The sequence below is a fragment of the Vidua chalybeata genome, chromosome 4 (genome assembly GCF_026979565.1).
Source record: "Vidua chalybeata isolate OUT-0048 chromosome 4, bVidCha1 merged haplotype, whole genome shotgun sequence".
In the NCBI taxonomy this organism is placed as follows: Eukaryota; Metazoa; Chordata; class Aves; order Passeriformes; family Viduidae; genus Vidua; species Vidua chalybeata.
The window spans coordinates 13680106-13704194 of record NC_071533.1 but is presented as its reverse complement, the minus strand read 5'-3'; the positions used below and the strand labels follow the sequence as shown (position 1 = coordinate 13704194).

General features: G+C 40.9%; 1 protein-coding gene across 1 annotated transcript in view; it reads left to right on the top strand.

Annotated features, from left to right (window-relative positions):
• Window positions 1–24089, top strand: part of FAT4 (FAT atypical cadherin 4) — a 123043-nt gene that overhangs the window by 79875 nt on the left and 19079 nt on the right. The window contains exons 7-10 of the mRNA XM_053940696.1: window positions 7606–7786; window positions 11117–11367; window positions 13668–18017; window positions 23021–23125. Of these exons, the coding sequence (XP_053796671.1) occupies window positions 7606–7786; window positions 11117–11367; window positions 13668–18017; window positions 23021–23125 (4887 nt within the window). The remainder of the gene's footprint in view (window positions 1–7605; window positions 7787–11116; window positions 11368–13667; window positions 18018–23020; window positions 23126–24089) is intronic.

Here is a 24089-nt window from a genome sequence, read left to right as displayed (position 1 = left end):
TGCTTACATTGCCTGTGAAATTCTATTTCATATCTGCTAATGAGATCTCTGAATGTAATCTGTTTTGCAGAAGAATACTTAGAGTAGTTGTTAAGCAGTTTATCAGCCTTTGAGAAATACTAAGCTTTTTCCAGCTTTGGTGATCTTAAACCGTTTTTTAAATTAAACATTACACCTTATAAATTGTAAGTCTGCTAGCTCAATCTTCAAATACAAAGCTACAATTTCAGGAAGCCTTAATTGCAAGGATAAAACAAGTAAAGCATGCACATATGGCCTGAACACTTAACCTGCTGGTTAATCTTCTCTATTTATACAGGGTGTTTTTAAAGCATAATTCAAATTTGTGCATTACAGGAATTTCGCTGTGGGATATTCAGGAGTCACAAGCCATCAAAAATTGCCTTAGTCAGCAGTCCCTGCAGGAGCCAGCTTCTCTGTTTTTTCTGTTTACAGCAATAACTTAAAACAAGGAGGAATAATTTGGTGGGTTTAAGAAAATATATATTTTTAATGGCTTTGCCTTTCTTGTAAGTTGCAGTTCCACTTTCTTTCAGTCTCACTTCTGTCACCAGAGGCCTTGGGTGGTGCACATGGCCATGCCCGCTCTTCCAGCACCACGTGCTTTTTGCAGGCACAGGGAGGTCATAAAATGATTTTGGACTGTAGGGACCTTAAATCTCATTGAATTCCAACCTTCTTTCACAGTCAGGGGCACCTTCCAGGTCACTCCAAGCCCCATCCAAACTGGCCTGGGACACTTCCAGGGATGGGGCAGCCACAACTTCCCTGGGCAACCTGTGCCAGCGCCCTGCCAGCCTCGCAGGGAACAATTTCTTCCTTGCACCCTTACGACCTGTCATGTGCCATGATTTTTATGAACATTTAAGTTCAGCATTTTCCTTAATCGTTCTTGTTTCGAAATATTTGGTAGAAGGCAACTTCTTGCTCTGGAAAATGCATTTCTGGCTAAGACACGTGCAGTATGTACGTGTGATGTGAGATTGTTGAACATCTTGAAGCTGTGCTAAATATATGTTATACTTTTTCTGTATTGCATGTGTTTTGTTCTCAGTCTGTGTCTGTGTTCCTGTAGGTCTGTAACAATGCTCCAGGGTTTTTTGTTTTTTTTTTTTTTTACCTCTCTGGGTTAACAGCTGCAGGAAACTGCTCCTGATCAGAGGAAGAAAAAGGGATAGGGAAATGTGTATATATACCAGAGGCCTTAAAATTGCCTCTCTGTGTGCCTGCAAGTCCTGTTGTTTCAACAGCATATTACATCTATTGTGACATGATGTTGCCCCTGTCCTGAGATCCAAAGCTCAATGAATTCATAGGATGCAGTCAGTCAGGAATTTTGGTATCCAAATCTAAAACCCATGTGGATAAGACCAGATGAGAGATCCCATTGTGTATCACTGTTTTGGGACAAAGTTTTCTTTTGCAATCTCAAAACAGGTGTGAGTATCTGTGTTCATGCACATGCACCGGCCACAGTGTGGCTGGACGTGTTGTTGCTTGAACAAGGTTGGACTCTGGTCTAGTGAATAATTTATTATTTTGTTTTCACTTTTTATGTACTCAGATTTAGTTCTATTTGCTCCCAGCTTATTTAGGCTGCTAGATGGGGGTTGATATTGACTTTTCTAATACCTGATGTAGCACAGAAAGTCCCTGGGTTTTTTTCTTGTTAGATAATCCTTGCAAAAGTACAGATCTGTCCCAACTATCAATCTATTCCCTTGGTTTTGAAGTTCAAGTTCTATTAAATCAGCTTTGGGATCAACTACTGCTTTGTACCTAACTATGAGATCAACTCAAATTTGACACACTCAGAAATTTTGAAAATCTGAGTTTCCTGCATGTCTCATTCAGTCATCTACTGAACTGATTGAGAGTACAGATTACTTCTAACTTTTTAATATCTTTTGTTAGCCACTTATTTCAGCTTTTGTCTCAAAATAATCTAGGTTCACCAGATTTTTTTAAGACTTAGCATGACAGCCTGTGGTGAAAAATTGAGTAAGAAGAAAGCAAAGCACAGTGAACATACCCAGCCAGGACAAATATTTGTGGTGCAATCTTGTAGAACGGACTACTTTTTCTCATTTCACAGATGGAGTTTCTTCTGTGTTCATAGGAAATTAGTTAAAGTCATACATGTTCCAAACCAAGCCTCATGTGCACTAGAAATGCAAAGTGTAATGCAGGCTAGTTGCATTTTCACTTAATCTAGCTCTTTATTTATTTTAAAACTCACCAGCTGAGTGAGGCTTAGCACACTCTGTCTGCATTTAAATGCATTTGGAAAGATTGGCCACTTTATTGTGAGAAAGGCCTTGTTTACTTGGGTGAAAAAGTTAATTCTCTGTGATAACACATGCAACTCCTAGTCCTGGGACTCATTTACTGAGTGTTTGACTGGAGAAGTGAAATCCGCTTTGTTGCAAAGCAACACATTTCACTGAGGCAAAAATTCCATTTCTGTTAAATCGCTTTCCAATTTTCAGGATAATGATGTGTTTAATTTACCACAAAACATGGTAAACTGCTTGCAGGATGAGTCTTGATTAGTCATTTAAATTCATTTTATTTAATTTTAGTTGTTTTTTTATTTTAGTGAAACATATCTGAGTTTTTTGCTTAAGTTTATTGTTAGTTTTCTAGCACGTGATTTTGATATTTTAATGCTGGCAAAAACTTCTGAGTTTCTGGTTTCTGAAAGGAATGATGGTTTTACTATCTGCTATGCTAAGCATGGTGCAGACAGAACTTAGAAACCATTAAGGCTTCAAACAATATGTGGATGGTGTGCTGGACACATTCTCCTATTTCTAATTTTTTCTGTGAGCCAAACAGCACCACACAGCCGAGATAATTTCCAATAGCATCATCTTTTTCAGAGCTTTCTTGAAGAACCTAAATGCCTTTGCAAGTTTCCTTTCATGGCTTTTTCTTGCTGCTCCAGTGCACTAGGTGCTCAGATTCCCTAGTCCACCTAGATGTGGTGTGGAGAGCTGATTCTGCCACATGCTGGGGGATTCCAGGGAACCCAAACAGCTCACCTTCCCTATTCCCCAGGACAAGGGACATGATGCTCCCTTCTTCCAAGGGTGCATGGATATAGACCAAGGCAAAAGTGACAGCAATCTTTAGGTGCATCCCTTGTGCACTTTGTGTCTTTGAAGCATCAGCACAAGTGAGGGCAGTGAGTGGCTTATGATGAGTTCATCCAGAAAGATGTATTGACCTCTCTTTGCTGGTTATCCAGCATTTGAAAAGCAGAGATTGGCAAGTTAAATGGTATTTCTCCCCACTGTCACCTTCCTGCATTCCGTTTCCTTTCTTTTACTTGAATTACTGCACAGAGCCAATATTTTTCATCCCATCTCTCCTGGACAGGGAGAGCAGAAAATTGAAAGCATTTGTTACGACTTTTAGAGTAAAAAAATTATGAATATAATCATATTCTTTGTGATGATCAGCCTCAAGCAAGCATGGGTGAATGGAGCAGAAAACCTGCTCGTAGCTCTTTGCCAGTTCCAGTCCCATCTTGCTGGGACAAGAGACATCCTGTCCCATGCTGCTGCCTGCCTGACCCGCATTCCCCATGGCTGTTTCTTCATGTCACTTCCCCCAGTGTCCCATGCAGAGAGCGGAGCCACAGCCCAATGCTGTCCCAGCCCAAGGTGGCCTCTCATAACCTCTCTCTGTAACTCATCCTCCACCACAGGCTCTCAAGGTCTGCTCCTTCTCTTCATCCCCAGACACATGTTTACTTGCAGATGTAAGCAAAAAAGCTGAAATTTTTGGAAGAACATCCGTGGGAAGCAATTTCCCCCCTGAACTCAGCATTATTATTTTGACACTATCCCAGGTTAATCTCTATTTCAACAATGACGTGTGTGGACATTTGTGGGACTGTCTGCTTAGTGTATATGTACAGCTGCCACCTAGGAAATAAACTGTGCAGTTCACAGAAGCAGACCTCAGCACACAGAGATGGGAAATTCACAATTATAATGACAATAATATATGAATGGCACCATCTTATAAATTTTAAAAATTTGATACTCACTGAACGGAAACAGACAATTCAATCTCTCCCATTTAATTCACATAGTCAATTTTATGTTTTTTCATTATTCATCATTTGGTTCCTTCACTCCTCCGTCTTTCTAGAAAACTTTTTTTCCAACTTGGATGTCCTAAGACTGTGGGATGTAGTATTTTTGGATTTGGGAAAAAAACCTACTAGTTGTACAACACTAGAGAAATGCTCTAAATGAGAAGTGTCTCACAAAGAAATACTTGCTGCTTCTGCTGAAAAACAGTTCAGGCTATCATGAAAAATCATAGAAATTTTTAATGCAAGTTCACTAAGGGAAAAGTGTATGTTTCTTTGTGGCTTTAGCCCTCAGGGCTGTTTTTAAAAGTACTCAGAGGCTTGTGTGGCTGTGTACAGCAATTTTAGATAGGTTGTAACATGTCTGGTTTATTAAGAATGGTTTGGGGTCATCTTGTGTGTTTGGCTAATATTGCAGAATTTACACTAAAGTTACTGCAGTTGTTTATGCAAAATATTAAAATAGGGGTGATGCTCTACCATAATAAGAATTAACTGACTTGGGGAACATTTGCTATTGAAGCAAAACTAAGAAATCTGGGAACTCAGCCTGACCATGGAAACTACTTCTCTCACCACAAATATGACATGTACATTTTATGAAACCTGCTTATTACCAAGGGCCAAATTCTGTGGTCCTTATGCAAGCACAACTTTCACTGGAAGTTCACTGAGGACGGTAGAATTTGGCCCCAAGCTATTTCTTTTCCATATGAAATTACTTCATTTGTAATTTCCTCTTCTTATATTTCTCAGTAACTGCAGAAATGTGAGCTAGTCATTTAATTTTGACTGAGTAAAAGCTTTGAGGACTCTCTGTGAAATTGCAACTTTGTCTTTCAGTGTAATAGAATAAAGGAGTAAATTTGTGGACGTGATATTTTACTTAAAGGAAAAAAAAAACATAACTGGATAACTACACAGACAGGAAACCAATGTAAATACGTGAGTTTTTCCATCCAAGTAAGATGAGAAAGGTTTGGGGTTTAGAGCTGAGGAGCAGTGACTTGGGATGTTACAAACAGCTGAATTAATATGGGACTTCTGGGATGTCTCTGTGAGCACTCTGCAGCCACAAGCGAATGTTGATGAGGTCTGGGTTACTTATGTTACCCCAGCTAATTTTGTTGGTGTGGTGCTCAGCCTTGGCTGGTAAAGTCCCTTCCCTGAGGCTGACACAAATGAGCCCATACTGCGTTGCATGGTGCCTCGTAGACACTTCCAGGGAGGAAGGGGAATTGGAGAATAAGGGATTTGGGCATGAGGCAAAGGTTGGGATCTAAAGGCACTGCCACCTCTGTTCATTTTTGTGACTAAACCCATGGTATGAATTTTTTGGCCTTGACTTTGTCTTAGCCAATACATTTGAAACAGCGAGTTTCAGGTTTTAGCTGTGAGTTAGCTTTCATTTCCAGGCTGAAGTGCATTACTGATGCTCTTTGAATGTGACTTACCCAAGATTAATTTCTGAATTATATATAAATTGTTTAATCAGCTGCGAAACTTTACAACTTTCAACCTTTCATTTCATTAGCTGCGAGATGAATGTCAATAAAATGTGCTTGGAAGGCCAGAGCTTGATGACACACACAGCAAATGCTGCTGAGGACTCTCTTTCGTTTAATGCAGTAATAATAAACACTTCACAGGCAATATTTCAGCAATCAAGAACACTTTTGCAGGCTTTTCTATCTATATGTGTTTGGCTAAATGACAAGATCATGAGGTAAAAAAAAAAAGGCTAAAAAATGAGTCAGACTTACTGCTTTAATGTAACCCTCCTGGCTGGAAGCATATTAATTGGCAGAGTGAATTACCTCAGACCAGAGCAGAGAAAGGCCTCTACTGTGTGATGTGAAATCTACACTCCTTGGCTTGCATGTTCTTTCCTCGGCATTGTGATCCTTCCCCTCTGATCAGCAGCCTCCAAACCCAGCCTTGTGAGATTTATAACACCTTTCAATTGGAAGCTCTGTCATTCAGCCCATTTGGGCATTAAACCACACTACTGCAATGTATTTTGTGGTGGAAATTCCTCCTTCCCGTGCTGAGGCTGCTCCCAGCTTCTTCCTGCCTCACTTCTTCAGCCTTCAAGGGTTAACATGTGGGAAAATGGGTTGTTATTTCTCCTTTTATGTAAGAACTTTGTGTTTGGAGCCCTTGCCAGGAGCAGATGAGACCCAAGAGCAGAGCTTAACTCCTTCCCAGCCCCGAGGTTGAGCTCCAGCAATAACCTTGGATAGCAGTGACCCAATCATATGCCGGGCTGGAAGGGCTGGGGCGGTCACAGGGGGTGGCCTGCGTTCCATCAAGTGACAGCTCCGTGTAATATGCCTGCCTTGCGGCAAGGACTCCACCACTCTCTAGCCCAAAGCATTTCATTATCCTTGCTTTATCCCAGTCCAGCAAATGCTGAATTCGTGTATCTGAGATGGAAGGGGAAAGCAATGCAATCTTGGGTAGAAGAGGCATGGTCATCATCTGTCTTTTGAGTAAAAGCAGCCATAACTTAAGTGTTTCATGCTCTGCTATCACTTTTTGCTTCTCCTTCCTATGTATTCAAAGAAAGAAACGATCCCTTTTCTCCAGAGGAAGAATTTGGTTAGCAGAAGATGTCTTCCTGTTTCTTGGCTGGAAAGAAGTGTAATGAATGGACTGACAAAACTAACATGAACTTGTAAAAATCTTCATTGTCTTTTTTTGGATTTGATGAAGGAAAAGCTTAAGACGACAAATACTGAGATTGCACATGAATAAACATGCTATTTCATGGTGCTTGCTGCTCATCAGAGTTAAGTTTAGAATAACAAGGAAGATGAAAGCCCTGGGTTAAATAAGTTCAGTCTGATTTCCCATAAACCAGTATCCCATTGGAGCGAGCATTATTTGCTGCTATAGATGGTTTGCCTCTACGGAGAGAATGAGTCTGAACAGGGCTGGAGACTCATTGCAACCTTCTCGCCCCCTCCCAGGTCTCCCCAGGTCAGGGGTGCGACCGGCAGTGGAAAAGCCATGCGGAAAGCTGGGTTTTACCACTGTTTCCACTCTATTTGTTCTGCGGGTGAATAAATTGAGGGCTGGAGTCTTCATGTCTGTCAGCGTGCCACCTTTGAAGGTCTTCTCGCTGAGAAATAGGAAAGTCAATCACATCTTCAAATTGGTCCTAATTGTTACAGGAAGGCTTTCTGAGCAGTTCCAAGACCATCTTTTTCCACTGGGCTTGTATTACAAAATATTTCTGGAATTAGATGGAGCAAGAAAAATAATAACTTTTTTTTTTTTTTGTCTTTCACAACTTGTACTTTATGTCAAGATGACTTTGAAACAAACCTGACCCTGTCCTCTGTGTTGAGCTGGCTTTCTTGCTGTATGAACTATGACATGCTCAAGCTCTCCACTCTAAATCAGGGCTGGCAGACCTCCGATTAGCATGCTGGTATTTGTAACCTCTAGCACTTTGTATCCCCCCTTTCCCGCAGGATCTCCTGCCCTCACTGGCACTGGAACCATTGCTGTCACAGTGGATGATGTCAATGACAACGTCCCCACATTTGCCTTTAACATGTATTTTGCCACTGTTCCGGAGGATGCTCCCACGGGGACAGATATTTTGCTCGTAAACTCCTCGGACGCTGATGCTTCTACAAATGCTGTTATTAGGTAGGTCGATTACTGTTGCTCTGTGTAATACTGCCTCATATCTTGCCTGAAGATTTCTTTTTCCCCAGTGTCCATCACCAGTGTGCCCTAAAGCTGTAAGACAAAAATAGAATAGCTTTACATGTGTAACTGAATTACCTGGGCAAATCTGTCTTTTTGTTGTTTATAGGCTTTTAGAGTTGTATTGAGGACAAATAGAGTTGTGGAGTTACTTAATTTTTTTACTGAGTGAAAAGCAAACTAGTTTCATTTGTACCTGCACCCACTACCGACCTTGCTGCTGCATTCACACCTTTTCATGTAGTGAGCAATTTTCAGTGAAAGCAAATGTGCTCCTTGATTAAAGTTTTGGTCAATTAATGTCTTCAGTTTAGCATGAAAATTACCCAAGGTAAATCATAAAGCTTGTTCCATTCAGAAAACCAGTAAAAGTTGGAATGTGGCAGTTTTGCCCAGGGCTCAGTTGATGGAACTTAACTGGGCACTGAGCTGAACACTGGTCATTCCGAGTTCCACAGACAAAAGTAATGAAGATGCTGAGTGGCAGTGACAAGCTGAAGATTATCCACTGAGGACTGATACATTGCGAATGGAATGTAAAGCAAATTTATATAGTTCTTAATCTTAGCACATTTAACTATTGTAGCTGCAAACATCACTGTTTCTAAACTCACAAAGCAGGATATAAAAGTAGCTTCCTTATTTACCTTTGTTAGCTCACCTCAGTTCCTCCTTCGAAGAGCATAAGAATACTACTGTATCACCTTTTTTAATGGAAGTAAAATAAAACAGAACTATGTTATGGCAAAACACTGTCTATGAAATACTGAAATATTTTCTTTCCAACTAGTTACAAGCCAAAAATAGAAGCTTGACATTTAGACATCTTTAGATATTTGAAAATCATCCAAAATTACCATTTATTAAATTGTGAAGCAATCAAGCTTTTAATTCTGTTCACTTATAGTCTAAGAAACTATTTCTGGCAAGCTCCTTTATAAAAAAAAGAATTCCATGCAAAGCATGAATGACTGTAATGATTGCGTCCTGTAATCAGAAATTATCAGAGTGCTCTTGGATTTCTTTAGTGTGGTTAAATTGCTTTAATATCTCTGCCATTAGTCTTTGTCACTCTCTCAGTACTGCATCATAGAATTAGTTGATAAAATATTTTTTCCCTTCATAAGCAGCTATTAAAACATTGTTTTCAGGTTTTGTTTTACACTCTTTAGGCTCAGGAACAGACTTTGTTTTTCTTGGACAGAACTTGCCCAGATTCAGCATTTAAAGTAGATCTTAAAGTATGGCTGGTATTACAAAACTGGTGAAAGCCAGAAGGACCAGAACATGTACAGTCATCTTGTCAGAAGTGCTGAGCACTCAGAACCCCTTTTCTGTCTTGTTAGAGTCTGTTCAGAATTAAACCTTTGGTTTCCAATAGGGATATTTAAAATCCTTGGCTAACATTTTCACGTAAAATCAAAAAATGTGCTGTGTTGTGAAAGAAGCGTTGAAGCTTCTGCAAAACTGTCACCTGTCCATACATGCCAACTCTTGTTCTCTTGTATCTGGTGATAGCCTGTGAAGTCATTAAAGGAGGGAGATGGGGTTGTAAATGGCAATGCATGTTTAAGCAGTCCTGTTGAAGACAGTAGACATAAGAGTCAAAAGGCCAGATTTTAAGTGTTCAAATCAAATTCCTTCTACGCCACTTGCCACCATTAGAGTTTCAAGGAGGTTTTGGTTTTTGCTTAGTTGTTTTTGGGTTGAGTTTGGATTTTTGCAGTTATGTTGAGACACATGTACACTGTACAGTTGGTTTATATGCAGATACAATTCAGAATATCTTATGATAAATGTAATATATCTTTATTACTTCCTTTTAAAAAAAATAAAAATTCATGGTATCTTTCCAGTGCTAACATTTGAGCCACTACATAGATGTGGAAACACAGAAGAGAAAGTTTCTGTCTCTGCAATACCCCACTCAGGGTTAAATCACTACAAATCACAGATGAAATGTGCCTGGTGCTGCTGTTTAGGGAGATTTAAGTGGTGCTTTAGGCTTTGTGCACATTCTTTCCATTCTAGGTGCACATTGCTGTGGCTGGAGAATAATTGCATATGGCCATCACATTATATCATAATTAAACAATTAAAGCATGCTCATGGCATTCTGTAGAGATTAATGACTAAGCAGGAGAAGTTGCCACAAATTATTACACAGGCTGGCTCTCAACCCTCTCAATGCAGCTTCTGGGCTGTGTTATTACTGCTGTCGTAACCAGTTCTGGTCTTAAAGAGGTGAAGATAGGAATATTAATCTGTTTCATTAAAGCCACTTTATTCTGAGTCCTTCATAGAATCATATCTCAGAAAAGCTGCTGCTGTACTCTAGCAGAGAAGCAATGCTAACCACAACTGTGTTGGGTTATGATATGGAATATGAGAATTCTTTATTTGAGCCAAATTTTGTTTCCATTGTTTTCTCAAAAATCCATTATCTGAATTATTTAAAAAGGTAATATTAATCAAGTACCTTTAAAAATACATCTTTGAGATTCATGCTGTATGAACACAAGCTGGATAAGCATTCCAAGAGAAGGGACAAACTCAGTGTGGTAGGAAGTCAGAGGTAGCCCCTATGACACACCTGTAGCGAGCACACAGTCAGTTCTTATCAGATCACACAGGGATGTGTGCACACACAAACACACCTACCAAGGGTCAAACTCTGGTCCCAATTAGTCTCTGGTCACAGAGCTCTGTTGCTACTAATTTGCTATGAATTACTATAAGATCACATTGAAATCTTGATTGAGTAGCAAAACTAAGTATCAAGAAACAAAATGGATATTAAATGTTCATTTTATTTTGTAAAGCAGTCATCATTTTATTTAAAAAAACAGTACTTTCTCTAATTATATTCTGCAGGTTCTATTAAGAGGTACATCAGCCTTATGGAGTAACAGTTAATGCATTAGCCCAGGGACATCAGCTCTAGAGGATGCATCCAGTAAGCAGTTTTGAGAGTATGTCCAGTAGTATCTTCAAATATCCAAAGCCTCAGTCAGCTCATGTATTGGAAATCTGTGTTAAACAGCTATGCTTGGAAATCCCCAGAAATGTCATTTATGACAGGCCTTGAAATTTGAAAAAGTCAAACAGTGAAGACAGATGGAAAGTCAGATGAAAATCTGTCTGTATTGATATCCATCAGCATGGTGGTCTGAAGAGTATATAAAATGGTTATTATCTTAAGGCAGCAGGCTGCCTTTTGAAATACTAATCCAATTCCAATTTTTATTCCTTGGTTTTCCTTTCAAACAGCTACAGGCTTATGGGCGGCAATTCACAATTCACCATCAACCCTTCTACGGGACAGATCATCACCAGCGCTCTCCTCGACCGGGAGGCGAGGGAGAACTACACCCTGGTGGTGGTGGCCAGCGACAGGGGCTTCCCTAAGGCTCTCTCCAGCTCCACCAGCGTGCTCGTGTCCGTGGCCGATGTGAACGACAACCCGCCCAGATTCCAGCACCACCCCTACGTCACCCACGTCCCGTCGCCCACCACTTCAGGTAGCCTGATCTCTGGTGCTTCCATAAACAGAGAATCATGGAATAGTTTGGGTTGGAAGGGACCTTGAAGATCATCTAGTAGCAACGCACTTGCCATGGGCAGGGACATCTTCCACTAAATCAGGTTGCTCAAAGTCTCATCTCAACCTGGCCTTTAACACTTCCAGGGATGGGCATATTCATGGCTTCTCTGGGCAACAACTTAATGAAATACTAAGCTGTGCCACCAGAAATGCTTCTCTGCAGCTGTTTTCCTGATATTATCTTTGTGCTGCGTGGGAATGAGGAATAACAAACCTCAAGTTACCATCCACTGTTTAGCAGGCTTTTTCTGTTGGGTTCCTCCCATCGAAATTCAATGATGTTCCTGTAGTTACATAAAGTATACGTACTCAAAAAAGTTACTATTTTGCTAGGGTTAGGAAGACAATGTCCTATTATTATTTCTGAAAGTCTCCTCCGAGCAATTCCTAAACAGGATTTTGACAGCGTCTTCCAAAAATGCCGTGTCTATGTCAAATGTTAATTATGTTGCCTTTCCTTGAGCCAAGTGGTGAAGTAAAATAAAATAAAAGTAATCAAGCAGCCATCTTCCTTTTGTGGAGCCTATACCCAAATTAAAGTTACTTCACTCAACACAGGAGTTAATTTCTGGTTCAGTTAATGTTCTATATTTTCACATACATACACATACATGGATATGTGATGCCTACAGAGAGGATTCCATGATAAATGGTTTATAAAACAAATTTTCTTTTAGCAGAAAAAAATATTATTTCCATGTCTTGGATTTTGTCTCTTAATTTTAAACAATTGTAAATATGTCTCCTTTTTATGGAAGAATGAATTTGTTTACAATTCTTCTCTGTTTTGAGAATAACATTATGAAATTGCTTTATAATTGCTTTGGTGAAACTTTGTGTAATTTGACTAGTGCCTTTGCCTGATTGTTTCTGGGGTGTTTCTTTAAATTCTTTTCACGAGGAGTACACATAGGTTGACCTGATGTTTTCTGGCAGTATCTTTTTGGGTGCTTTTTGTATGAAATCTCTTATAACTAGAAACTTAAGCTATGTTTACTCTGTTTTTAACTTAGCAAAAACCTAGGGATGTATCCACTTTTCTTATTTACAACTTTTTTAATCAAGTTTAAAAAGAGGAACTAGTAATAATATTAATTTTATAATTTGAATAACTGAAGCACAAAATCTTCATTTCTTCCTGTCCCATTTCTCACAGGGGTTTGAATACTGTTCTTGTCTAAATATTCCTGCCCCTGCAGGAATCACTGCAGATGACAAATAGTGACATGAAGTAGAGTTTTAAGGGATGCTGTCAAAGTCATTCTGCCTCTAAATGATTTTCCCTTAAGAGGTTGAAAACAGCATTATTTTTATACAAAACTGTGTATTTTCTAAATTTTAGTAACAGTAAAACAGCAACAGTATTCTGCAAATTGTTTGGACAGTGTCAAATTTGAAAGACGTACTCATTAGATCTGTAAAGTCTGGTGAGGAAGAGCTCCCTGGGTTCTCCTTGCAAGTGTTCAAATGTAGAGGATAGTGCAAACGGTGCATGTACAGTCAAGCTTATTGTGAAGCATAAATTCAAAAGACCTGAAAAATCTGAGTGTAATCATGTTATTGTACTAGTGTGCAATAGTTTTGTATTTCTGTTTTACCAATGTGCTTTTAAAAATGCAGTCCTCTTAGTTATTGTCCTTGGAATACTCTTAGAAAATTAGAAATAAGAGGCTAGTGGGGAGAAAGAAGCAGCATCTGGGAAATACGAAGAGAAAGGATTGCAAGGGACAGTGGTGTAGGGTAAATATCCATGGATACTGCCTGTTCACTTATGTAACCTTAATAGTCCTTGAATTCCAGGGTGGAGTTTTTTCCATGGATAAATAGACTAAGAGTAATTTTGAAAATCAAAATAGCATTCAATCTTACTGGGTTAATGGTTTTCGTTACGTGAATGTTCTAGAAGCAGAATGCTAGGCCTCCAAAGGGCTGCAGGTCTGTTTCCCAGTTACTGAGATCTGTACGTCCATCTCTCTGAATGCAGTGTCCTGTTTTTCAACTCTATATTTTTTGGCTGCGTTCATGTCTTGTGGGCTCACAGACTCACCTTCCCCTTGCTGAACTCACTTGTTTTGTGAAAAAAGCAGCTCATTTTCAGGGCAGTGTGAGGAAGAGCATGCTGCTCCAGGATGTGCTTCTGAGTGAAAGGCTGGCATGATGTTTCTCACAGTCAGTGCATTCATTAAAGGACTGACCTAGCTTTGTTCTACATTTCAGGCTCATTCGTGTTTGCTGTGACTGTCACCGACGCAGATGCCAGCTCCAATGCCGAGCTCCATTATTCCCTCGTGGGGAAGAACTCCGAGAAATTCCACATTGATCCAGCAAGGGGGGCAATCCTGGCTGCAAAACCACTGGTGGGAGAGTCCGAAGTCACCATATCTGTTCACGTGAGGGATGGCGGCCGGTACCCCAAGACAGACTCTACCACTGTCACTGTGAGGTTTGTGGACAAAGCTGAATTTCCTCGTGTTCAGGCGGAGCAGGAGACCTTCACATTCCCTGAAAACCAAGCAGTCGGGACACTTGTCACCACCGTCTCTGGATCTTCAGCCAGAGGAGGCTCCTTGTCTTATTACATCGCCAGCGGTAACCTGGGCAGCACCTTCCTGGTGGACCAGGTGACAGGACAGCTTTCTGTTGAGCGGGCTTTAGATTTTGAATCCGTGCAGAAATACGTGGTATGGATTGAGGCCAGAGACACAGGTTTTCCCCCCTTTTCCTCCTACAAGAAATTGGAAGTATCGGTGCTTGATGTCAACGATAACGTGCCAGAGTTTGAGCAAGATCCATTCATTGCAGAAATAGCGGAGAACCTCTCCCCACGGAAGATACTGACAGTGGCTGCTGTCGACAGAGACAGTGGTCTGAATGGACAGCTAAATTATGAAATAATTGAGGGCAATACTGAAAACAGTTTCAGTATCAATCGAGCCACTGGTGAGATCAGAAGTATCCGACCCTTGGACAGGGAGAAACTGTCTCAGTACACGCTAACCATAAAAGCTTCAGATAAAGGCACTCCGCTCCAGAGCACGACTGTCAAAGTTATAATTAATATTTTAGATGAAAATGACAATGCTCCGAGGTTTTCACAGATATTCAGTGCTTCTGTGCCTGAAAATGCTCCTCTGGGTTTTACAGTAACGCGAGTCACAACATCAGATGAGGACATTGGGGTGAATGCAGTCAGCAGGTACTCTATAAGGGATACGAGTCTCCCGTTTACCATAAACCCCAGCACTGGGGACATCACCATCAGCAGACCACTGAACAGGGAGGACACTGACCGCTACAGAATCAGGGTCTCTGCGCATGACTCGGGGTGGACGGTGAGCACAGATGTCACCATATTTGTCACAGATGTCAATGACAATGCCCCACGATTTACAAAACCGTCCTATTACCTGGAGTGTCCCGAACTTCCTGGGATTGGCCTAAAGGTCACCCAGGTTTCAGCCACCGATCCAGATGAAGGGTCCAATGGTCAAGTCTTCTATTTCATAAAATCCCAGTCAGAGTTCTTCCGCATTAATGCAACCACAGGAGAGATTTTCAACAAGCAGTACTTAAGGTACCAAAACTCCAGTGGTTCCAACAATGTCAACATCAACAGGCACAGCTTTATCGTGACATCATCAGACCGGGGCAGTCCCCCATTAGTGAGTGAGACCACCGTCACTATAAACGTAGTAGATAGCAATGACAATGCACCGCTCTTCCTCGCCCCTAAATACTTCACTCCTGTGACTAAGAACGTGAGGGTTGGCACAAATTTGATTAAAGTTACTGCGGTGGATGACAAGGACTTTGGCTTGAATTCTGAAGTGGAGTACTTCATCGCTGATGAGAGCAAAACTAATAAATTCAGACTGGACAGGAGTACAGGCTGGATTTCTGTGTCATCTTCACTAATGGCTGATTTGAACAAAAACTTCCTGTTTAAAGTGAAAGCTAAGGACAAGGGTAATCCCCCACTCTCATCCGAGGTAGCTGTTGAAATTGTAGTGACAGAAGAAAATTACCATACACCCGAGTTTTCCCAGAGCCGCATGAGCGTTACTATCCCGGAGAGCTACTCTGTTGGAACAGTGGTCAGGACAGTTTCAGCACGAGACAGAGATGCTGCTATGAACGGATTAATCAGATACAATATTTCCTCTGGAAATGAAGCTGGAGTCTTTGCTATTAATACAACCACTGGTACACTGACACTAGCCAAACCACTCGATTTTGAGTTAGACCAAAAGCACGAGCTGGTTGTTACTGCCACAGATGGAGGATGGGTGTCCCGAACAGGCTACTGCAGTGTCACTGTTAATGTCATTGATGTCAATGATAACTCCCCAGCATTCAGCCCTGAGGAGTACTTTCCCACCGTGCTAGAAAATGCCCCCAGTGGGACAACTGTTATTTGTTTAAACGCCACTGATGCTGACTCTGGGTCGAACGCTGTGATTGCATATGCCATCCAGTCCTCAGACAGTGACCTCTTTGTCATTGACCCCAACATGGGAACCATCACCACCCAGGGATTTTTAGATTATGAAACAAAGCAGAGTTACCATCTAACAATAAAGGCTTTTAATGTTCCAGATGAAGAGAGGTGCAGTTTTGCTACTGTCAACATCCAGTTAGAAGGGACAAATGAATATGTGCCCCGTTTTGTGTCCAAACTTTATTATTTTGAGGTTTCAGAGGCAGCCTCCAAAGGTACTGTTGTAGGTGAAGTTTTTGCAAGTGATCGTGATATGGGCGTTGATGGAGAAGTCCACTACCTCATCTTTGGCAACAGCAGAAAGAAGGGCTTCCAGATAGATGAGAAAAGTGGCCAGATCTACGTTTCAGGACCTCTTGACAGAGAAGAAGAAGAACGAATCTCTTTGAAAGTCCTTGCAAAAAATTTGGGGAGCATTCGTGGCGCAGATATAGATGAAGTAACTGTTAATATCACGATCCTGGATGCCAACGATCCTCCCGTTTTTACCTTGGGAGCCTACAATATACGGATCAGCGAGGGTGTTCCTCCAGGCACCCATGTCACATTTGTCAGTGCCTTTGATTCAGATTCTGTCCCCAGCTGGAGCAGGTTTTCCTATTTCATCGGGTCTGGCAATGAGAACAACGCCTTTTCCATCAACCCACAGACGGGACAGGTAACAGTCACTGCAGAGCTGGATCGAGAAACGCTACCTGTCTACAACCTCTCTGTGCTGGCCATCGATTCGGGAATGCCGTCTGCGACAGGAAGTGCTTCTCTGGTGGTAACTTTGGAAGACATCAATGACAATGGCCCTACCTTGTCCACTAGCCAAGGAGAAGTCCTGGAAAATAACCGTGCGGGAACTCTGGTGATGACACTTCAGTCATCAGATCCCGATCTCCCTCCCAACCAAGGTCCTTTCACGTATTACTTGCTCAGCACTGGCCCTGCCACCAGCTATTTCAGCCTCAGCACCGCTGGAGTCCTGACAACAACAAGGGAGATTGACAGGGAGCAAATCAGCGATTTCTACCTCTCGGTGATTACGAGAGACTCTGGTGTTCCTCAGATGTCTTCCACAGGAACTGTGCAGATCAAGGTAATAGATCAAAATGACAACCCGTCTCAGCCCAGAACAGTAGAAATCTTTGTTCATTATTATGGCAACCTCTTCCCAGGTGGAATTTTGGGCAATGTAAAGCCACAGGATCCAGATGTGCTAGACAGCTTCCAGTGCTCCCTCACCTCAGGAGTCACCAGCCTTTTCAGCATTCCCGGGGGCACCTGTGAGCTGCACTCGCAGGCGAGGTCCACGGATGGCACGTTTGACCTGGCCGTCCTCAGCAATGACGGGCTACACGGAGCCGTCACCAGCAGCGTCCGGATCTTCTTTGCGGGCTTCAGCAACACCACCATCGACAACAGCGTCCTCCTTCGCCTGAGTGCCCACAGCGTGCGCGACTTCCTGACCAATCACTACCTGCACTTCCTGCGCATTGCCAGCTCTCAGCTGACGGGGCTGGGCACGGCCATCCAGCTCTACGGCCTCTACGAGGACAGCAACCACACCTTCCTGATGGCGGCCGTCAAACGCGGCAACAACCAGTACGTGAACCCCAGCGGCGTGGCCACCTTCTTCGAGAGCATCAAGGACATCCTCTTCCGCCAGAGCGGGGTGCGGGTCGAGGCCGTGGACCACGACTGGTGTCTGCAGAGCCCCTGCCAGAACGGAGGGAGCTGCCTGAGGAGGCTGGCGGTGAGCCCCGTCCTGAGGACCCACGAGAGCGTCCCCGTCATCATTGTGGCCAACGAGCCGCTGCGGCCCTTCGTGTGCAGGTGCCTGCCGGGGTACGACGGGAGCCTGTGCGAGACAGACATCGACGAGTGCCTCCCGTCGCCCTGCCACAACGACGGCACTTGCCACAACCTGGTGGGGGGCTTCTCCTGCAGCTGCCCTGAGGGTTTCACTGGCATGGCTTGCGAGAGGGATGTCAATGAGTGCCTTTCCAACCCCTGCAAAAATGGTGCTGCCTGCCAGAACTTCCCAGGAAGCTTCAACTGCGTTTGTAAAACCGGGTACACAGGTATGCTTTTACTCCTCTATATACCTTACAGTCCAGAAAAGATGGCAGGAGTGTGGAGATGTGCCTTCTTAGCCCAAGATTATCTGAATACAAGCATCCCCAGAGATGAAGAGGTCATGCAAAATGAGGTATTAATAGTGTGAAAACTCAGAATACCCAGGTGCCTGCAATATTATTTTATTTTAGCTCTCTCCCAAGGCAAATCTCACTTACCTGATTTGCATTAGAACAGAAAGATTTTTGCGAGAGCTATTCAATTTTTTTCATGTGTGGAAACCATTTCCAATAGTTAAGTATGATTTTTCTGTACGTGTTGTTGTTATGCATATTGTGGGAGCATTTCAAGTCTACTAGAAATGTGCCAAGCAAGAAAATCAGCCTCTGCCCCAAATTACTTGTGGGACAGAAAACAGATGAAGGATATGGAAAAAATCAGAATTCAGGCAAAATGGTCAAACCTTGCTGTTCTGTATTTTGTCCCTTTGTCATTTATTTTTTTCATTAAGTGCAGAAATGTCTACCCCTTCTGAGTATTTTTTCTCTGATATTTATTACACATTCAAACACAGCAGCATTGTAACCCAAAAAAGCAGGCTGGTCTGTGCTTCTGCCATGAGAAGGATATTTAAGGAAGGTCTGAACAATTTTATCCAGTGCTTATAGCGACTTTTCTTAGAAATCAGAAAAAAAAAAAAATCTAACCAGAGGAGATTAGGTAAGGCTTTCAGTGCCTTTTCTAAGGAGTATTTCTGCATTCAAGAAGCCCCAGGGCAGCCCAGCTCAGCACATCCGTGTCCATTCTGGTGTGGGACTTGCCACCACCACAAATCACCTGTAACCCATCGAAGGATCAGGGGATCCACTGTTCCTTTGGGTTTTTTTTACTTATAGTGAGTCTGTGCAGGAGAGAATGGAGGAGGAATTTAATTTCAAAGTAGAGGTTTAATTTCTTAATTTAAATCACAGCTGCAGCAGTGGATACATATTCAGTGCAGTATCAAGGACGCTGATGAGATCTTCTGCATGAACCTCACAAATATGCTCCTGAGCCTCAGGTCAGGAGCAATTGCTGTTAATTGGCAAGCAGTTCTAATTAAGTTACCAATCTAGGATTTTGTTTCATGTTGTATCAGCATATCAAGTTATTTTGCCAGGGGCATGGCAAAATAATTCTAGAGCACCTATGCCCTGTAACTCTTGAAGTCATTAGCACCGGAGAGTACATGGGTGTGCATTTGCTGTTGCAGTGAAGCAAAACACTTCATTAACTCTAGCAACAAACTACAGTGTATTCCTCTAGACTGTAATTTGAAACATTTATGAAGCATCCAGCTGATTTCTTCTGGTATTAAATTTGTACATTAATGCTCAACCCTTATGTCAGCTAAAAATCAAGCACTGCATGTGACAAGTTTAAAAAAAAAAGATGAGTATTTTTACTAAGAGAATGTGATGAGAGACTCTTAGAGTTTGAAGTGTTGGATTTCTTTCATGCCATGAATTAAATGTGGCATCTGATAGGAGCTTTCTTAAACTCCTTGTCAACACAAATAACCTTAAAATAGATTGCCACTGAGGCAGACGTTTCTATTTGGGAGTCAGATGTTGTTTAATCAGTTGGCCACTGCAGAATCAAGAGTTATTAAAGTGTCCTGAGATTAATTGATCAAGACAGAAAACAAATGGCACCAGTGTAATTAAAAGACAAAATATCTTTGGAGTTTAATATCAACAGAGCTTATTAGATAAGATCACAACTATCATGCAGTATATGTAGACATTTTATGTCTACAAAAGCATAGTTGAAATTCTTCAAATTAAATATTCAATAGGTTCTGCAAACAAATGTCAGTGTACTGATTGAGAATGCTTGACATAGAGGCTATTATGTCATTATTATACTGCCAACAGAAAGAGAACACAGCTGCTTGGGCTCTTAATTTGCATTCATATGTGATTAAAGATAGCCACAGTAGATGTAAAAATAAAGTCTCAAACTGTTTCTTCATGAATTGTTTCTTCAGTGCCTCAACAACAACAAAAAAGAGGCATCCACAATAGTGGATTTCTAATTCAGTTCCCCATATACATAGTTTTGCTTCTTCTGTTGGAATGCAAATACAGTCTCATAATTGAATTTGCATGCTTGGTAAAAAAAATAACATTTACATGGTAGTGCATGGAAGTAGAAATTAGAATTTTCTGGGAAAGACTCTTTGTTCACTGTAAATTAGAGTACATGAGCTGTAGACCTTTATAATGGTGTACCTGAAAACTGAGTCTTACTTTTCCTTGATTTATTATGTTTTGTCAGCTGCATTTCACTTCATCATACTGCAAAAGGTAATGTCATTTTTTTCACTGGATAGGATTATAAAGACTGATTACCTCAGAGCAACATCATTAGGGTTTGAACAATCTGTTATAATTATATATCTTAATGATGAACAGGTTTTGTTTTTAAAATAATCACTTTCTGGAGGGAATATGCTTGGTGATTTACAGTAGTTGTCTGCCCTTCCTTTGAACCCTTCATTTCCTGTTTTCCAGGATTCATTAAGATGAAGGAATATACGTTTGTGAAATTGTTTCAAATGCAAGATTAGAATGCTAGAACAACCACTTTAAAAGATGGACACAGAGAACCACAAAAACTAAAACTCCCAAATCAGCTGAAATTTTAACTGAAGAACAATCAGCTGGTATCTGTTCCTGCTACATTTTTCAATTAACAAAAGAAAAAAAAAAAGTCTGAATAACTTAGATTTTTGCATAAGCCCCTGCCTGTGATAACATCAGCTGGAGGTGATGAATGATAAATGTTGAATGCTGTCTGTTACCAATTATCCAGCATTCTCCTAATTTTCACGGTCTTCAGAAAAAGATCTTTCTGATGGAGAAATGAATACCTTGCATCTTTCAGAATTTCAGCCAAGAATTGATCTATAAACTCAGCTAACTTAAATTTTCATCTAGGCCTATTTGGATGGGATTGTGAGCAACTTGGTCTCGTGGAAGATGTCCCTGCCCATGGTAGGGGGTTGGAACAAGATGGTTTTTAAGGCCCTTTCCAACCCCAACTATTCTATGATTCCATAATTCTGTTATTCTAAACACACTTCTGTTGGTTTCAAGAGCTCTTCAAACAACAGTTAAACATAAAGAAGATGCTGTTATTCATTGTTTAAAGTAAGTGCAGCTGAAATAAATATCCATATTCTCTTGCTGACTCAGCAAATGTGCCAGCTTTAATGTCAGCTGAGAAAAAGAAGAGTATTTAGTTAGATTGAATTGCAAAAATCTGAGTAAGCCTGTTTAGCTCTACTTGATTTTTTGTGAAAACTGAGCAGCATCACTGAGCTATTTTAAGCATATCTGTCTCACTCTTGCTATGTGCTCTCCTTCATGAGTCAAAGATGTCTACTACGGACCATAAATTGAAAACAAAGAAAACAGCAAAATCTCACATAAAAAGTTAGCTCATCCTTCAGTCATGCCCATTAGAGAATAAAACATAAATAAATACCCCCAAAGCATAATTAGATTCAGACACTGGAAAAGTTTCCTGGATTTATGGTGCATCTACAAGTGACGTATTAACCGCAGGAATCCTCCAGCGCTCCATTTCCACCCTGCTTGCAGTCACACATGGAGAGCTGCTGCTCACATGGAAGAGCTGCTTGCAAACTGTAGGTTAAACAAAAAAGTAGAAGAGGGGGGAGAAACAAGAGGTTTTCTTCATTATGTAACTCAGGTTGTTAAACTCTGAAAAAGGTAGCAGAGTTTGTAAAGCACAGTCCTGGTTTGCTACAGTTTTAAGTTGCACCAACAACCTCTAAGGGCTGGTGCATTCCTGTCATGGGAGATGTAAAATTACAAGATATATGTGACATACAAGAATGGACACCCTCTGTGCAAGCTTTTAACTTAAATGTATGCATATGGTGTAAGAAGTAAAACAATTAATTATCAATGCAGAAAGAAGCATTAAGACAATCTTAGCCCTTGCTTTGTGCATATAGCCTGGCTGAGATGAAGTTCAGGAGAAGTCTGGAAGACTGTGGCTGCTTTTGGGAATTTTTGCAGTGAAACAGGCAGGACAAACATAACAACACTTTGAAGTTTTTGCTGAGTACAGACAGTGAAGGCTGGCACTGCTGGCAACAGGAAGACAGGTTCCAGGAGTGGGATGTAGTGGAAGTGTTGCTAAACTCATCAAAGCCAAACAATGAAAACCTTAGAAATGAAGAGCAATATTTTTATAGTTAATGTTTCCATGCAAAGAAAATTTTAGTTTTTTGTAGAGAATATGTGTGTCTGTATTTGGTGTCTGTTAAAATCTTCACTTTTTCTCTTGGTTCCCTTCCTTGCTGAAATGAATTATGTGACTTCAGTTTGTTCTCTGGGGAATAATATTTACCACATGTGACAATGTCTGCTTAGAAAGGACTGTATCCAGGGTAGCTTGTTTTAGCTCCAGAGGACTGTGGTCTCTCCAAGTCAGGAAGGAGGTTGTAATTGATGAGGAAAAATAAGAAAAATCATATAATGTACAATAGCAGCCTCTGTTCAGCATGACCTGCTTGTGCAGGGTCCAGCAAGGACTGTCTGTATCTCCTTTGCACTCATGAGTATATTGCACTCAACAGGGAGAAAAAAAGATACATTTTTACAGTTCTTTATTTCAGCATTGTCTTTAATTGCATTATCTCTCTTTTATAGACACCAGTTAATAAAATGATTCAATTAAAACAACAGTCCACCAGTACCTATAATCACAATGAGACACTCAAATAATAGAGTTATTTTCTCTGTGTCACACATTATGCCTATGGCAGGGCTGGGAACAGCCCAGCATCCTGTCTGTGATTCCTCTATCCATCCCCGAGCTGGTCCATGGCACCATCTCTCCTGGCCATGTGTTCATAACCTCATTACCTACAACACCAGCCTGACTTTCCTATTTCCCTGACCTGGAAATTGCTTTTGTTCCCTTATCACAGGGAAAACATGTGACTCCACTGTCAACTACTGTGAGTGTAACCCGTGTTTCAATGGTGGGTCCTGCCAAAGTGGGCTGGAGGGGTATTTCTGCCACTGTCCCTTTGGTGAGTACCCTTCTCTCCTCTTCATCTCCCCTTTCTCTATTCATATTTCTATTTATTTTTACCTGCATAAATGATTTCTGGTTTGAAAATTATTCAAAGTCTGGAAAAAATGCATGTATTTAGAGGTTCAATTGACTCATTTTTCTTCAAAAGAAAATTAAAAAGTGATGTGGTGACAACAAATACATATTTGTCATTCTTAGTAGCAGGTCCTTTATCTCTCACAGAAAAAACATAAGACCCAGCCAAACAACTCAGTGCCTAAAAATTTGAAAGAATGTTTCTGATTAGAGAGATAGAGATAACTGTCCAAAAGTAAGAGAATGGATGCTTGAAATACTTAAATCAAGGCCATTGGCTTCCTAAAGATGAAACTTTACTTGACCACAGCTGGATCAGGGTTGAAGTACATTCACCACCAAGAATATCCAAAGTTCAGTCTGAAGGAGGAAGTATGATGATAACAAAGCTCTCCTGATGGATAACAGGCACTTTTAGTGGAGCTGAAGAGTAAGACCACTGCAAATAACATCAGTATTTTACATCAGAGAAGCATATAGTAGTGCCAAAATAGTATCATAATTTTTAGAATTTAATTATCCCAGATTTGGTTTGTGGAATGAACCCAATAAAAACATAGAGCAACACGGATATTTTAAGGCATCGTGACACGATTGCAGCAAGATTGATTCTGAATGCAGGTTAATCCAGAATTGCCATTGTTCATATGGAAAAGTATGAAAGCAAATGTAACAAATTAATAAAAAAACCAGAAATATCCAAAAATCATCTACAGTGCTTTAAGGTTGCTGAAAAACCTCTCACAAAAGTATAATTCTCAATATGCATTTGTAACTAGTGCTGAATATGTTTTTCTATTAACATGTGGAATAATTTCTCTATTCCCTTTTATCTCCTTTATTGTACATTTCCTCAGGGTTTATTAATTTCCGAATGTAAATGT